This window comes from Patella vulgata, chromosome 5, assembly GCF_932274485.2.
Source record: "Patella vulgata chromosome 5, xgPatVulg1.2, whole genome shotgun sequence".
Taxonomy (NCBI): Eukaryota; Metazoa; Mollusca; class Gastropoda; family Patellidae; genus Patella; species Patella vulgata.
In genome coordinates this window covers 1,569,108-1,586,973 of record NC_065883.2, presented here as the reverse complement: position 1 = coordinate 1,586,973, position 17,866 = coordinate 1,569,108, and the positions used below count along the sequence as shown (strand labels likewise).

General features: G+C 39.6%; 1 protein-coding gene and 1 long non-coding RNA gene across 2 annotated transcripts; both read right to left on the bottom strand.

Moving 5' to 3' along the window:
- Positions 1 to 687: 687 nt before the first annotated feature.
- Positions 688 to 6,134, bottom strand: LOC126822741 (carbohydrate sulfotransferase 3). The gene is made up of 4 exons (XM_050551785.2): positions 5,261 to 6,134; positions 4,218 to 4,355; positions 2,245 to 2,461; positions 688 to 1,529 (listed from the first exon to the last, which is right to left on the bottom strand). The coding sequence occupies exons 1-4, from the start codon at positions 5,397 to 5,399 to the stop codon at positions 710 to 712; spliced, it is 1,314 nt and encodes a 437-aa protein (XP_050407742.2). The 5' UTR covers positions 5,400 to 6,134; the 3' UTR covers positions 688 to 709.
- Positions 6,135 to 11,180: 5,046 nt separating this feature from the next.
- On the bottom strand, positions 11,181 to 16,686 carry LOC126822754 (uncharacterized). The gene is made up of 3 exons (XR_007680984.2): positions 16,612 to 16,686; positions 15,597 to 15,714; positions 11,181 to 13,513 (listed from the first exon to the last, which is right to left on the bottom strand). It is a non-coding gene; the product is annotated as an uncharacterized LOC126822754 (long non-coding RNA).
- Positions 16,687 to 17,866: the final 1,180 nt, after the last annotated feature.

The window sequence follows — 17,866 nt, the reverse complement described above, 5'->3', positions numbered from 1 at the left end:
CCCCGAATAGCTGGTATCTTCCCTCGATCTGATGATCTCTAGTTGTCCTCTCTCCCTCTGTCTGGTCTCTCCCCTATCTGATCTTTCCTATGTCCTATTGCTGTGCCCTCTAGCTGATCTCTCCCATTGATCTCAACTATAGTTGGTCTATCCCCTTGATAGCTAACCTCTCCCCTCTAGTTGGTCTCTCCACTTGTTTTGCCCTTTAGCTGATCTGTCACCTCTAGTCCTAGTTAGTCTCCCCCCTTGATCTGTCCTCTAATTGGTCTCTTACCCTCCAATGGGTTTCTCCACTTGTTCTTCCCCCTAATTGGTCTCTCTCCTCTAGCTGCCCCTTCCCCCCCGATCTCCACGCTAGCTGTCCTCTTCCCATGATACTCCCTCTAGTTGCCCCCCCTCCCCGCTTGATATGACCCCCAGCTGTGTCATTGGTATTGGGTTGTTGAATTAAACCTAGCGCATGCGAGCCATTTTCGTAGTAGATTTACTATCTAGGACATGGTTGATAACTTTCACGGAGGACGACAATAAACAAAGGAAGTAAACTGCTCCTATATCCCATATCGATAGTCAAATAAGGGAAATGTTACATGAGACAAGGCATGCTTTAGCTATCAAGAGCATGTTGACACGCCCATTCCAACTCCACCTCACCCCCACCCCTTCACAAAAAAACCCCCAAAAAACATAAGAAGTTAATAATTGGACTTTACATTAAGGTATCTTTTATTTCTAATTTAAAGTCAGTATTACGTAAGTATGCTTTGTTCTTGATTGGGATATAGCCCAAAATTTTATACACTAGTTCACATTCAAAATCGATCATTTTAGCGCCTTCAAATGGCATAATAGTTCTCCAGGCATTGTTGTCTTTCTCAATACAATCCCAGCATTCCGTATCCACTTCCGTCTGTTTGATGTAACTCTGTATCTCAGATGTATAATTCATCTGAAGAAAAGCGAATATAGATTGAAAGGTCTCTTCGGGTTGGTCAAGCAAATCCTCATATCTGATCAGAAGTAGGCGATTAGGGAATCGCTGTGATATTGCCTTCGCTGCCAGCAAGTCAAGTCTCATTAGTTTACAGAAGCCACGCGATTTCTTGGATAATTTCAGACTCCAGTCAAAGACGCCATAATTGAACTGTGTCCAGAGAGTCGCCCTTGGATCTCGAACCAGATGCACCACCATCAGACTCGGGTCCTCCTGCATCATCCACTCGGCAACCGCCAATGGAAACTGGACCGAATTCACCACATTTACATTAGTCTTGTTGCAAAGTTCATACAGCAAATGAAGACACTTTATATAAGACACGAGGCTGCCTTCGTTAATACACTGAAGAAACTTTGTGGTTTGTGAATCTTTGATCCTAGGAAGGTTTGACAAGCTGGCGAAATCAAGAGCTGTGAAGTTGCAGTTGAGGAAGTTTGCTATCGTTTCCTCCGCTAGTTGTTTCATTGTTCGGTTGGCCTCCAGAGTAAAATTGTCTCGTTTCTCAAGCTTGAGTTCATGTTTCTTTAAAACTCTGCAAAAGATAAAAAAATAATAATTACTCCATAATGCCTCCGTCAGACTGGGGTGGCGTCCTTACTGCGTTGCTGCGAAAGTACAGCGACCAGAAAATGCACAAGGTCGCCGGTAAACGTGAACACAGCGCGAGAACACGTCCCAAAAAAGTACAAACTTGAAGAGGTCGCGTTCTCACAGCTTTCTAGGTCAGATCGCAGACCCTTGGCGTTTGTTTTGAACATGCTCGGCGATCTTTGGCGACAATAGAGACTACAGCACGATATCTGGCGTTTCCACCACGCCTTTAGCACGCTTATGGCGATCTTGACGCGCTCTGAGACCATTTTCCTACACCGTAGCAGCGCAGTAAGGACGCCACCCCGGTCTGATAGGGGCATTATGGAGTAATTACGACATCAAGCACTTGCTATTTCTGCACATCCCAAAGATATAGAAAATGCAAAACAAACCTTTGTATATACGTAACTACAAGGTTTATCCTAAAATATTGCCCTTTCACTGTCGGAATGAAGACGATTCAGAAACATTAGGTTGTATTCTGTTGTCTTGATTTCTTCTTCAAGGCCCAAATTTATAGGGGTGATATTGTTCTATAGGTTAAACTGATAATTATCAAAGAAATTTCAGGATTTGAAAAAATAAAAAAAGGGTTGTACGTTTATAAATGATAACCAAGGGACAGATAAATTAATACACCGACCACAACTTACTCTAATCTTTCGTATAAAAACATCAGTCGGCCTTTGTTTTCATTGATGAACGTTTGCAGCACCAACAGAGGGTGATGAACGTAGAAAACGTCACGATTACGGCGGATGACGTCACCAATATATGTGGACCCAGAATTCATATACGACAACAATAGAACCTTTAACCGCGGCTTCCTACTACGCCATCTTGGATCACGAAACAAATTCATCTTGAAATCTAGAAAAAAATCACAACAACTTTGAGCATATTAAATGTTAATAGCAGTTTTTTTTCTGCATGAAAGAAGCCATTGGCTGAGTTAACTTACTACAAGGCAACGTGCCCATTACAGAGAGAGAGAGAGAAAGAGAAATGGGGTTTAACGTCCACTCAACACAAACTTGGTCATTTCGGGACTAACATATTGGTTTAATTTTATTTCAATAATTCGCTTGCGCATAGGGGTCTTTAGCAGTGGGAGGAGGAAACCGTAACGAGCGGTAACAGACAAACGATCGAATTTCATTTCACTGACAATTCCGTTGAAGATGAAAAGTTGTTATACCTGACTATGAGAGGATATCTGACAATTCAATAAAAGAATTGGCTGTCAGTAGATAAAAGATAACGAACAAATTAGAAAAAGTCCGTGCATTACCATGTTTTTATTAAGAACAGAATGAATAAAAACGGGGGAATGCACGGGATTTTCTACTTTTTCTCGTGTTCTTATCTAGTGACAGCCAATTCTATTTTTGAATTGTGAGATACCCTCTCACCGTCCCATATAATAATTTTTCAACTTCAACGGAATTATCAGTGAAATGAAATTCGATCGTTTGTCTGTTACCGCTTGTTACTTCAGTCTGTTATAGAGAAGGACAACTCATGTTTGTCATGTTTGGCGTCACTTCCCGTTTCTTCACGTGCTTGTTACACGTCTCCCGTAGCAATGATCTCTGTGTTAAAATTATATTTGGAATGTATTTAACCAGTTCTATCACATATGTAATAATGACTGACACCAATATTGTCCTTTTAGATTTATTTATGACCCCTGTACAAATGATATATTACACCTCATGATAGAGGTGTCAAAACCGAAATATAAAATAGTGTTTGCTTGTCATTTGAGGGAAACATTAAAGAGAATATCAACCCTAAAATGGTTCCGTTTTGTTCAGTATTTACAAAGTTATGATGAATTTAAAAAATTTCAACATTCGGCATCTACCGTAGACAAATAGTGGTGTTGATTGTCAGACAATATTATGGGATGGCAGGAAATTAAATGGGGTTTAACGTCCTACTGTTCTGCTCCGAACTGGGCTAATAAAGACGGGCATACGCCATTCAGTGTGCGATGAGGGAAATTTTGTCCGGACTGCGGACTGCCAATGGATCTTTTACGTGCACGCCAGTGTGTACACGGGACCTCCTAGTTAGCTAATAAAGACGGGCATACGCCATTCAGTGTGCGATGAGGGAAATTTTGCCCGGACTGCGGACTGCCAATGGATCTTTTACGTGCACGCCAGTGTGTACACGGGACCTCCTGGTTAGCGAGCCAACGTCCCACTCACTGAACCACCGTGGCTCCCAAGACATTCTTAAGAGATTGGTGGGGAGCAATATGTGTTAGACATGGTATTGATACTGCAGGACGACGTTAGTCCGATCCGGTTAGACTAGGTCATTTCGAGACTAACATATGGTTCATTTTTTTCATTTCAATACTTCGCTTGCGCGTAGGGGTCTTTAGCAGTGGGAGGAAACCGGAGGATCCGGAGAAAACCCACGAGGTTGGACAGGTGACTACTCCTTGTCACGTACAACCGGGTAATCGAAACCACGCCAGTTGACAGACCTTTTGATGCAACGCGCACACGCTAAACATTCGTCGCCACCCCTCCCCCCACACACACATGATGATAGGAACAACTGATCACTACCAGGCACACCCAGACAAAGTGGTCGGATATAAATATCTTACCTGTTCGTTCTGTATCAGAATTAAAAGTTATTTTTGAGCTGGCATTATGAATTAAATGATGATAGAATGGCCGAAGTTCTTCATCTGTCAATATTTCATACTGTTTGATGTCCTCCTTTAGACGGGGGCAACTGATCTCTATATTTAAAAGAAACAGAAACATGAATGAAATGAAATGGTGTTTAACGTCCTACTGTTCTGCTCCTATACTGGGCTAATGAAGATAGGCATACGCTATACAGTTTGCTATAAGGGAAATTTTGCCCGGAGAGTGGGAAGAAAATAAATAGGGTTTAAAGAATCGCAAAAACAATCCTCCAAACTTTATGTTTATATGATAACGTGTTTATATGGTAACTTGTTTATATGGTAACATGTTTATATGGTAACCTGTTTATATGTTTCTAATCTTCTTCGACTTATTTTACGTCTTCTATAGGGAACCTCGGTTTTACATCTCATCTTAACGATTAGACACGCTTCCCTTGTCAGCCATACTAAACTTAGGCTGTCTGTCTACAGTTACCTCTGCTATTGAACAGGCACTAAGCTACTTGACCGACATTTTAAATCCTAAATCCACATCCATTCAATCATATTGTAAGGGTTTATTTGTTCTTTGTGTGTATGACAGATGTGAACGGAATAGAACCGCATTACAAAACAATATATTATTTTTGGGAAATGGCTGACATTCAGGGCCGAGATCTATTCTCGAAGTATTAAGTCGATGGATCTCTGTGTGTAGAATGTTTTACAAGCCTTACCCTGACAAGAAAGAAGCGGGGAAACTATATCAGAACAACTACGTGTTCATCCAATACTAAATTTCCTACATCGACAATTTGTAGTCAAAAGCAATAAGTATTTGTCCAGAATTTTGAGAAGTGTTTATTCTGCTTCCATTTGATCAAAGTGAAAATGATTATTGAGTCGTTGTGTTTAAGAAAGATTACAAAAGAGTATACTAATTTTATGAATATGGCGGCCATTCTCAAAATAGCTAGTTCTCTGCGTGCAGAATGACGTCATCGCTTCCTTACCTGACGTTAATAAATGATACTGGTAGAAATATATGACGTAACACATAGTGAGGATGACGACACAATGTTTAGTATATTTCCTGGAAGCCATATTGTTGAAAGTTTGTTGTATTTTTTGGACTCGTGTCTGTGTTTCCATGGGTAACTATCCAATCGTATTTAATACTCCGATCGTATTAATTTAATGATGAATATTCCAAATTATGAATATTTCTTCCGATCGTATTTAATGAGTAATATTTCAATCGTATTTAATGACAACGATACCGCTGAAAAGATAATTATCGTTTCAATACGATTTAAATATGAACAGTTGAACCTTCTCTTTAATTACACTTCTATAGATAATCACACACTTTAGTCCATTAGTGTCTAGTTGAACGAGGCTAGACATCCTTATCACAATTAATCCTTAATATTCGCCCCATCAAAGTTGAGATGTAGAGTTTAGTCAACTAGAGTCTTGGTGAACAAGGCTAGGATTTTATTCGTAATAAAACATTCATATTCTCTTCGTAAAAGTTTTCGAATTTACTTAACTAGAGTCTGGATGAAAGAGTCTATACATTGCTGTCAAGTTAATCCTTCAGATTCGCTCCGTAAAAGCTTTAGGTTCAATTCAACTAGACTCGTTGAGCGAGGCCTTAAACGACATCACAACCATTATTCTGTTATATTCTCTCAGTAAGAGTTTAGATCTAGAGTCAACTAGAGTCTGGGTGAAAGAGACTAGACACTCTCATCCTAATTAAACCTCTAATAAATAGTTTAGAAGTAGATTTTAGTCAATTAGAGCCTGGTTGATCTAGTCATGATAATTAGTCCTTAAATCCTCTGTATAACAATGTTTATAAGAATAGTTCATACTCGGCACATTGGTATAATCAATGATGTTGAATACGTTATACATCGTGGCGGTGATGTTTTTAATACGTATACCATGCTAAAATTAGTCTATATTTCTATTGTATAACATCTGGCGACGTTTCTATCTATAATCGATCATAACGTATCAATATTATGTGAATATTGTATCGATTTATGCAAATAGCCACGGGGTACCATAAACTACAAATTAATGAAAATAATACCCAGGAGAGATGTTGGCAGCAATTCTCTCATAGCACACTAAATAACATACCCTGATTTAAGGGCGGGTCTAATGGGGGGGGGGGCACCCTGCCATGACGTACGCCCCCACCCCCGGATTTCTGATTGAAAAAGCCCCATTGTAATTCATTATTTTAGAACCTGGGCCCTTATTCACGAAAACTTAAACTAAGATAAAATCGAAATTTTAAGAAATACTGCAACTTCATTGGATATATGCAATTTGATTTTACTGGTCAGCCAATCGAATTGCAGTATTTCTTAAAATTTCGATTTTATCTTAGTTTAAGTTTTCGTGAATAAGGGCCCAGGTTCTTGTCTCAGATCACTGAAATTCTAGATTTAGAAATATCCAAGAGGAGGCCATCGGACCCCCCGTTGTGCGCGTCGTCACGCCTTGGTCGTCCACAGCGTAAGACTGGGCCGCACACGCCACCCCCACCCTTACCATGGTCCTGGATCCGCCATTGCATTGGTTGGTACAGAAAAATAGGACGTTAAACCCCATTTGTTTCCATGTCATTTTTCATTTCCTAACACCGGGTGGGGTGTTCGATCCCTGCCTTGGCCGAGAAAGTTCATCCAGATTTTCCGGCGTGGTTTCTCCTTGTCAGTGATTCAGGATGTAGGGACTGACAAGGACAGCTGTCTAGTCGTTCGGATGGGACGAAAAACCGAGGTCCCGTGTACACATTGGCGTGCACGTAAAAGATCCCTTAGCAATTGGAATTCAATTTAAGAGTAGGCCGTAGCGCCGCTGCCCGGGCAAAATTTCCCTCATAGCACATTGTATGGCATATGCCCAGGTTAGCAGCAGAACAGTAGGACGCCCAACTCCATTTCATTTCCTAGCACCGGGGGAGTGGGGGCGTCTTAAAATAAATAAATAAATACAAAAAAAACCCCAATAGTTGGTAAAGCAAAGCGGGATGTTAAACTCTATTTCAATTTTTATTTGCTAAACAAACCCCGTCTTCAATACACTTCATGGTACAGAAATGTCGTACGTCAGTCAAGCCCCATTTCACTATCCGTGTGAAAACCATGTAATTCTGTACCTCACTGTCGACACGGTAAGTCACAAATGAAAATAAAATAATAATTATAATAATAATAATAATAATAATATCTTTATTTTCAAAGGTGAAAAATTAGGCTTAAAGCCTGTTTACAATTTTGCCCTTTATAACAAAGAAATGAAAAAGACAATAACAGAACAAGACACTTAACAAATACTCACACACAAAGCATTCAAATATATACTGATAAGCTAAATAGTTTAACTTCAAAACTAAAAGTAATATGATAGATAATATTATGTAGTAAGTAGATGATATATTAAATATAGGCTACAGGTTAAGAAGAAGAAATAACTTGCCTAGTGATATATTTCAAAAATAAATGAAGATTTTTAATATTTTTAAGTGAATATGGGAGAGGATTCCAAAGCACTGTGCCTCTCTATTGTACACTACATTTAAATATTTCGGAGATAAACACCTCCTGTTTAGAATTTATCGGACTGTTGTTGTCCATTTGATACCGCTTAAATCATTAGAGGCCGAGATCGCGTTATCGATCGAGCACCTCTAATGAAAAATTTAAGCGGTATCAAATGGACAATAACAGTCCGATAAATTCTAAACAGGAGGTGTTTATCGATATTGTAGCCCAAAATATTTAACATTTTTCTTGGAATTCTTTCTTTCGCGATAGTTGACGGTAGTTTTTTGGTTTTAATGACGTAAATACCAAGGAAAACAATTTTGACGTAATGAAAATATCCGTGACGTAATAAGATAAACACTCATTTCCATTCTATTTGGTTCACAAAGCGACTGGATAAGTGTGTCTGTTTGGAAAGGGAGGTCACTCTGCGATAATTTTAAAGATTGAAACAGAAAACGTAAGTGTATTTTATGTACTTTTTAAATGATTTTAAACTGCAGCAGTGACTAGGTTCGAAATAAATTGCATATCATGTTTGATAAATGTCCATACACTCGTGTGACAGTGCAGATAGATGCTGTGTAGCGAACGCATGTGGTTGCTATGCTTGTTTACGTTGTCATTTCGACAAAAAACCCTGGCCTGTGTATCTGTATGAAAATTAGTCTCTGTCCTATTCATATCAGTATCAGCCTGACTTGTATATTATTAAAAATATATTACGGTCCATACGGAGTTCAATAAATTGTAGTATTTTTATTCACTTGTTGAAAATCTTCGATTTTGACCAGTCTGATTATGATAGAGTGACCATACTGTCCATAGCAACCATTATTATTGTCAGACCAGCCTTGAAATTGAATCTACTTTTTATCTTTCAAATACACTCACTAACTTTTTTTTTTGTGTTTCAGGTGTGTGTTTCAATAAGCCAATGGTTGAATTTCATTGTTGATGACATACAAGAAAAAAATCATGAAGATTTCCTAGAATAAAGTATTGAGGTGTAGAATTTTTGGCCACTGCAAACAGAGTCTAGCACCCAGAAAATATTCATTCGCAGTGAGTCGCCCAGGAAATTTAGAGGACTGTTATACTCATTCGACGCCACTTTTCGACCAATCAGAATCCAAGAAATTTCCATTTTGGGCTACAATTCATTATTAGATTAACAAACAAACGTCTGCTCCATCACTTACTTAAATAGGGATGCCGTGGTGGTTCATTGAGTAAGACACTAACTCGTTAGACAGGAGTACTCAGTTTCGCTTCCCGTATTGGCTGAGAAAATTTCTCGGAATTTTGGTGTGGTGTCCCCTTGTCAGTGGTGCAGTGCGGACGACCTGACAAGAACATCCGTCTAATTGTTGGGATGCGACGAAAAAACGAGGACTCGTGTACACATTGACGTGAGCGCCGATTTCTTTTTAGTTCATGTACCCAAATCAATGTACGCCTAGTCTTTTAAAATTAAAACAGAGTTACCTACCTTGATTCACTAAGGTCTGGTTGTGTGTGTAAGAGTGAGAGAGAGAGAGAGAGAGGAGAGAGAGAGAGAGACAGAGAGGGGAGAGAGAGAGAGAGATTCACAAATCAGCGGTTTTAAAACGTCCACTCGACATAAACTAGGATTTTCCGGAACTAGCGTATTGGTCATTTTTATTACAATAATTTGCTTGCTCATACAGGTCTTTAGCAGTGGGAGGAAACCGGAGGATACGGAGAAAACCACGCGGCTGGACAGGAAACCCTACTCCTTGTCACGTACAACTGGGAAATCTAAACCCCGCCAGAGGAAATTAATTGTTTTCACAAACACTAAACCCTAACCCTAACCCTAAATATAAGAGCTGGATTTTGATCATCATATCCTGTACATCGGATTTTCTGGCGAGGCCAAATGTTTACAAACTTTTAATTCATCATATGTTTGCAAACTGAACCATTCCCCGACTGATGTACCTTTAAATACCCAATATTCCCAAATATTCAGCAGAGGTTCCACAATACCTCAATTGGCGTTAAATATTTGGAACACCTGAAATCACTTCTCATTGACGGGATGTGGGAAGAATGATTAACGCGTGCGCGTTATTCATAAGATCTGTCATTGAGTCAACTGGTGTGGTTTCTATTCCTCGGTTGTACGTGACAAGGAGTAGGGTTGCCTGTCCAACCTCGTGGTGTTTCTTCAAGTCCTCCTTTTTCCTCCCATTGCTAAAGACCCTTACGCGCAAGTGAATTATTGAAATAAAATTGAACAGTATGTTAGTCCCAAAATGACCTAGTGTGTGTCGAGTGGACGTTAAACCCTATTTCTCTCTCCTTTCTCATTAATTGGGAAGGTTGAACACCTGCCATAAATCAATGACGGTGCAATGTTGATTTTTACAAACAAAATACTGTTAAAAATTTTAGTCAAAATTCAGATAATACTCTACGCACTATGGCCTACTCTTATATCGAATTCCAACTGTCAAGGGATCTTTTACGTGCACGCTAAGTTACACAATGTGCTGGGAGGGTCATTTTGCCCGGACAGCGGTAATACAGTCTACCCTTATGTCGAAATCCAACTGTCAATGATTATTTTACATGCATACCAATGCGTTAATATGTTTACGGGACCTCGGTTTTTTGTCCCATCCGAACGACTATGTGTTGTCCTTTGCCATTTCACCTGTCCTGTACCAGTGACAAGGGGGGACCACACAGGACAAATACGGGATCTCCAGTGGCTCTTCCTGCTGAGGGGTCACGGTGGCTGAGTAAGTAAGGCGCTAACCTGGGGGTTGGGTGTTCGATCCCTGCATTGGCTGAAAAACGGGGGTCCCGTGTACACATTGGCGTGTACGTAAAAGATCCCTATAATTCGATATAAAAGTAGGCCGTAGTGCAAAATTTCCCTCACAACACACTGTATGGCGTATGCCCATCTTTATTAACCCAGTACGGAGCAGAACAGTACGCCGTTAAACCCCATTCCATTTAGTTTGCTACAGCAACGATTTAGATATCATGTGTGCTGGTGCCCCCCCCCCCCCCCCCAGTCAGTGATGTAGGACAGAGGGCCTGACAAGGGCAGCTGTCTAGTCGTTCGGATGGGACAAAAACCTGAGGTCCCGTGTACACATTGGCGTACACGTAAAAGATCCCTTGACAGTTGGAATTCGATATAAGAGTTGGCTGTAGTGCAAAATTTCCCTCATAGCACACTGTATGACGTACGCCCGTCTTCATTAGCTCAGTTCGGAGCAGAACAGAAGGACGTTAAACCCCATTTCATTTCATTTCATTTCTCTTGCTGCTATAACTGCAAAATACAAGATACCCCATTGCTTATATAACCTAATAAATCTAATTGACAGAATAACACGTGCTTTATTTTCTAACTATAGGCGAAAGTACATACAGCATATAGTAGATCACAATGTGAAAGTTACGGAAGCTAAATAGGGCCTTGAAATGTCAACTTTTAAAACTTAATAACTAAAAATTTCAACTAAGTATCTATAATTTCAACTTGATTAGATACTAAGTTGAAATTATTGTAAAAATGTAAAAATAACATGGCCCTTTTTAGCTTCCGTAGAAAGAACATTAAATTAGGTATTATTTTTTTAAAAATTCAATTAGAGAATATCCCGAACAGTATCTAACATGGCGGACAAACCATAAACTAACTGTTTTAATTTGTGTTTAGTTCTTTCACTTCCTCCGTTCGTCAACTTCCACCAAAGGTGATAAATCACCTGCTCAACGACTGCTCAGTTTATAAACCTCATTTTCTTGATGGAACACGCATTCTAAGAACAATTATGGGCTCGTGTCGGGAGAAATGGTGGACGGATATTTCCGCTGCATAGGTTAAATGGGTGTTGTCAGGGTTAGGGTTAAGGTAAGGGTTTATTTCAGGGAACACGTTCCCATTTTATCCTAAAAAATACAAACATTTCAATAATGACACGTCATTCTTAAACAATGGTCTATTTATAGATAGTGACGTTCCGTTTGATTTGTGGATATTCTTTTGTTTTCTTCGTGGTCTTGCCTGTGGACAGAAACTGGAGTAGCCAGATCAAACCCACGAGGTTGAGAAGGCACCTCCATCTCTAAGCCACATACACTCACACCAGAGATGGATATACATAAGACCAATCAAATGGTGTCAAGTCATGTTTCGACCAATCAGATACCGAGTATAACTGATGCGTTTAGATGTATTGCAGTAAACCATCGACAAATTAAACGGAACGAAATATTGGTAAAAAGATGTGCATCAATGAAATATATCAGGAGGAATTCCTTCCTCCTTCATCTCGTACTCCAGGATACCCCCCTCCCGTCCCCATCCCCGCCTTATCCCAAATATGTCAAATTAGACAGTGGTTAATAATTAATATCTTTGTGGTTACACACATAATAATGGAGACAACACCCTAACAAAAGCCTTAATAAAAATAATATCAATACTCAAGCTATTTCAGATCTATAGTGGTATGCCTCCCCCCTCCCCTCCCACCCTCCTTTCAAAAAAAGACACCCTAACGAAAGCCTTAATAGATATAATAACCATACTCAAGCTATTTCAGATCTATAGTGGTATGCCTCCCCTCCCCCACCCCCACCCTCCTTTCAAAAAACGTATCGGAAACAATATAGAATTCATTAAAACTCCCCAACGAAAGCTTTAATAAAAATAAAAGCAATACTATTCCCAGTCTATAGTGGTATGTCTCCCCCTCCCACCCGCCTTTCAAAAAAAAGAAAAAAAGTTGTTTTACATTTGTTTCCGTTTGTTTCTAGAACCCTTAAGAACATGTTTAATTAATACATTATATCAAGAATTTTCCCCAAAATGTCGAAACAGACTTAAATATAGTTCAAGTTGGAGCAGAACAGTAGGACGTTAAACCCCATTTCCTTTCATTTATAATTCAAGTATTATCATAGGGGATGCTCTAATGTCAGACAGGAACTTCCCGAATTGACAGAATTACTATCAAGTGAAATGGAATCCAGCCCTGTTACCGTTGTGTCAGTCCTGCTAAAAGATGTTTCTGCTGTCATGGTTGGTTGAGATTTTTTATTGTAGCCCGAAATCCCCGTTTTTCACTTTTGGTTGGGATTGAGAGAATTTAATTCTGGAAAATTGAATCGGGTATCCCCACTGTGTGTTTTGTCAAAATGTTTCAAAGTTTGTAATATTTTCAAGTAAGTTATAAGTTTAGATTAAATAGGCTAAAATAGCGAAGATGAATGAAATAAGTAAGAGAGTAGTCAGATGAAGATGATGGGTAGGCGACACAGCTCCAGCTTTCTCTGTTGTGTTGGTTGGTTGTGTTGTTGTATCGTTGGATCCGACAGTTGATGATTGGCTAACGTCTGAGGATGAGGTTGCCATGATAGAGCCAGTGGTTGTTGACGTTTGAGTGTCTGAGGTCGACATAACGGCGGCTGTTCCCATATCACTGGTTGTGGTCGTCGTACCAGTGTTTTGTCCCATTCCATTGCCCGAGGTCGTCGTTTCGGTCGACGACGATTCAATGGTTGTTGATCCTGTATCGGTGTTAGTTGTCGTTTCGGTCGACGACGATTCAATGGTTGTTGATCCTGTATCGGTGTTAGTTGTCGTTTCGGTCGACGACGGGTCAATACTTGTTGTTGATGTTGATACCATGGAAATGGAAGTTCCTGTAAAACAAACAAACATGTACGAAAGATTTACCCACAAACAACTGAAACATATGTTTGAAAGATCGAAGAAGCTTCTAAGCATCGTAAAAATTCCCTCACAAACAGTCATCCGACAAGACTGCCTCTACACTGTTAAAAATTGGTGTAATTAAAATCTATAAGCAATGTTAATTAAGTGTAAACTTTACAACACAACTATCGTATTTTAAATGTTATACCTTTCTCAGGGTAACACACTAAAAGAACTACACCTAACAAGTGTAACCGATATTCACGACTATTGAACACCTGAATATGTGTAATTGTGGGGTGTTTTTGATAAGCTACATCCCTACCAGTGTTATGCTGCATTTATACCAAAGGATGTAACTATTATTGGAGAATAAATCATAGAACAGCGTTAATTTTACAGCGTTTATTGGCTTGCAAAAGTGTAATCGATATTTATGAGTACTGAACACCAAGGTTTTACTGCATTTACACCAACAAGTTTACACCACTAAAGGCTAAGAGTTACCACTATTTAGATGGCAACTAGTTTCCACCCGAATTGGTGTAAAATACCTTAATATTTTTAATGTGTATTGTAATTTAATCAGAGTTGATTTTTCCGATAATGGAAAGGATCCATTTCGACACGGGAAATGAGAGAGAAACGGGGTTTAACGCCCATGACTTAAATATGGTTCCCGAAATGAGCGGGCGTTAAACCCCATTTCTCTCTCTTCCGATAACAGGGGCGGCTCTGCGCACCACCCCTCCCCTCCCACATGGATCCGCACCAGAATACGTTTCATATTAAACAGCAGTTCACGGGACCAAAACATATACAATGTACGTCCGCCATCAGGTAAAACCAAAAAATGCCCATATGCAGAACGGTAACAACGTCTAGTCGTTCTGATGGGAAGAGCAATCGCGTTTCCATTTATACGTTGGTCCGGTACGTAAAACAACCCTAGTCGCAGAAAGCCCTAGTGCGTCCGGGCGTTTTCAATATAGCACACTGCATGGCGCATGGCTGTTTTTACTTGGCCGGATGCACCATAGTAGGTCGTAGTGTCGCTGTCCGGGCAAAATTGTCCTCATAGCACACTGCATTGCGCATGGCTGTTTTTACTAGCCCGGATGGAGTAGAAAAGTAGGACGTTAAACCCCGTTCCATTTCATTTTTCCAGCAGCGTCATGTTCTGTCAGTGTGCTTTGGATGGCCGAATGATTAGCGCGCGCGCTGTATCATATGGTATGTCATTGAGTCAACTGGCGTGGTTTCGATTCCCCGGTTGTATGTGACAAGGAGTAGGGTCGCCTGTCCAACCTTGTGGGTTTTCTCCGGGTTCTCCGGTTTCCTCCCACTGCTAAAGACCCCTATGTGCAAGCGAATTATTGAAATAAAATTGAACCATATGTTAGTCCCGAAATGACCTAGTTTGTGTCGAGTGGACGTTAAACCCCATTTCTCTCTCTCTATATATATATAAGCTCTAAACCGATCAATCAGTATGGCTTAACGTCTGCTTCCACCTTGGGCGATATCGCAGACCCGCGTTTCCTGGCAAAATTATTACAATGTTATTAAACCAGTGTTGAAATCAGTTTGTGTCGGCACACCTTTTATCTTTCCATCGTTTACCGCGAAACAAAGTAGTGCAGTTTTACGGTTGCGCTCATATTTTTTGGATATGTATACAGAGAGACAATCCGATTAAAACACAGATCCTATTTCGTTTCGTTTTTTATAGTTCAAAATTTCGTTTTACTTGTATTTAATACACTAGGATCTGGAAGAGGTGTTGTATAAACAGGCGTTCTAGTTGATGTGAGGAATTAGCCAATGAAACGGTCTGTTCCGGCGAGTTCTTGGTGTGCTCTGCATGTGGGTAAACCCCTAGAAACGTCATCCCTGATTTAATCAATGTCTGACGTCATAGGGTCAAAAGACGCTCGTATGACCCCTGACGCGACCACCAAGTACAACTGGTCAGATCTTCATGTAGTGTTAGATCTGTATTTTAATGAGAGAGAGAGGGGGAGAGAGAGAGAGAGAGAGAGAGAGAGAGAGAGAATTAAATTATATTACCTATGAGAACAATGAGAGCTATGATATTAAGTTGCTGCATGTTTCTTGTTTTATGGTTCTGCTGTCAATCCCGCGGATAACTAGAAAACTATTTTACAAACAGTGTTTATTCTAAATGCTGAAATGATAAAAAATAAAACTATCTTACTTACTAGGCAAAGCAATATTTATTCTAAGGGTTACAGCGATAAAAATAACAGATTATGCCCCTCAGACCGGGGTGGCGTCCTTACCGCACCGCTGCGACCGTACAGCGACCAGAAAATACACAGGGTCGCCGGCAAATGTAAACACAACGCGAGAAAATGGTCCAAAAAATTACAAACTTGAAAAAATCGCGTTCTTACAGCTTTCCAGATCAGCCCGCAGAACCTTGGCGGTTGTTTTGAACAGTTTATAACTCTGATTTCAAATTGTTTTTACTAAAATTGAATACTCTCACAGTTTCATTATTCCGGACGGCGTGACTCCGATGGCGCGACTCCGGTCGGTGCCACTCGAATGGCGTGACTCCGGCCGGTGCGACTCCAATGGCGTGACTCCGACGTACATTTATATAATATCTAGACTGACCATTTTCTAAGATGGATCAATAACTGTTTAAACATACATTATACAAGAGCTAAATCTGACTACTGTAGGTGTTTCATTAGGCCTGAAATGTTATCTAAATTATTAATTAGACATTTAGTAACATGAAAAGACCACCATAATCAACACTCGGTGGCATCTTATGTGTTGGATTCTCACTGGATTTGAATCCGATATTTGCTGCTCAACGCTCATTGATGATTTAATCCACAAATGCCTAATGGAAACTATGTTTTTTAGTAATGATGATCGCAGGTTAGGCCTAAAATTCAAACTCTAATACCTCGGTTCATAGTTGATCAATTTGACTGAAATTTTCAGCATAACTATCTTTTAACTACTACAGTGAGAGCTGCCAGCGTTTTATCTAATCTTCCATAATGCACGTTTAACAAAAGAAATAAAACAAAACCAAAAATATTACCAGAAACCTTCCCGGACACTTCCAACAACCTGGTAATGAGGTGCTCAAATTAGAAATGATATATGTGGATTTAGTTTACAATATGTGGTATATGTACAATAAACACCTTAGTAACCGTATCACGTGACTATAACACGCCACCCTTGAAATTTGAAACATTAAACATTGTTAAGAAACAATTTTTGTTTATATATTCATATATTATTTTAAAACAAATTAAAATATATTTTATATATATCTATAGAGAGATTCAACCCTGAGAAAACCAATCGTTTGCCAAAAATATGTATTTGTTTCTCTTAGTTTTTTTAAAGTTTTGATGCATTTTTCTTGGAAATAATAATTTAAAAAAAAGAGGCAATATTTGGTTGTATACAATATAAAAAGTTAATTATGATACGTTGGTGTTGGTTTCGAATCCCCGGTTATACGTGACAAGGAGTAATAGTCCAGGAGCTAATGACAAAATAATATGGTCATCAGTTACAAAAGGTTTGATCCGCCAAATTTGTAGCGGGTGTCGGTAGGAGTAAAAATCAATTGGTCAGATCGGGCCCTGCTGGGGCGTATAACCGCAGCAGCACCTTAAAGTAGCCCCCAGGGGGCCTAAAATTAGGTCATAAGTTACATGGCTAATACTTTGTAGGGACAATGGTATCCATAGTCGGAGTAAATATTTCACAAATCTAACCAAAATTTCCGGGGCTTTCCCCAAGTCAGACCACGCCCAATATCGCCACACAGGGCTAATAATATGGTCATCAGTTACATGGCTGAAACTTACCAGAAACGAAGATCCACACTTGGTAAATACAAGTTTCAAAAATCTAACCAAAAATTTGGGGGCTTTCCCCAAGTCAGATCGCTCTAAAGTATGTCCGACCACACTCTAAAAATGGGGCTTTTTATATGGTCATAAGTTACATGGCTGAAACTTACCAGAAACAAAGATCCATACTTGGTAAATACAATTTTCAAAAATCTAACCAAAATTTTGGGGGCTTTACCCAAGTCAGACCACTCTAAAGTATGTCCGACCACACCCTAAACATGGGGCTTTTTTATATGGTCATAAGTTACATGGCTGAAACTTACTGGAAACAAAGATCCATACTTGGAAAACATATTTTTCACAAATCTAACCAGAAATGTTGGGGCTTTCCTCAAGTCAGATCGTCCTAAAGCCCACCTGGCCACGCCCTAAAAGTGGGACTTTTTATATGGACACCAGTTACATGGCTGTAACTTACCAGAA

Coding starts and splice junctions, on each gene's coding strand:
- LOC126822741 (XM_050551785.2), bottom strand. CDS start 5,399: ATGGAAACACAGACACGAGTCCAAAAAATACAACAAACTTTCAACAAT. Junction 4,356..5,260: donor GTATCATTTATTAACGTCAG/GTAAGGAAGCGA, acceptor TTTTAAATATAG/AGATCAGTTGCCCCCGTCTA. Junction 1,530..2,244: donor TTTTTATACGAAAGATTAGA/GTAAGTTGTGGT, acceptor TATCTTTTGCAG/AGTTTTAAAGAAACATGAAC.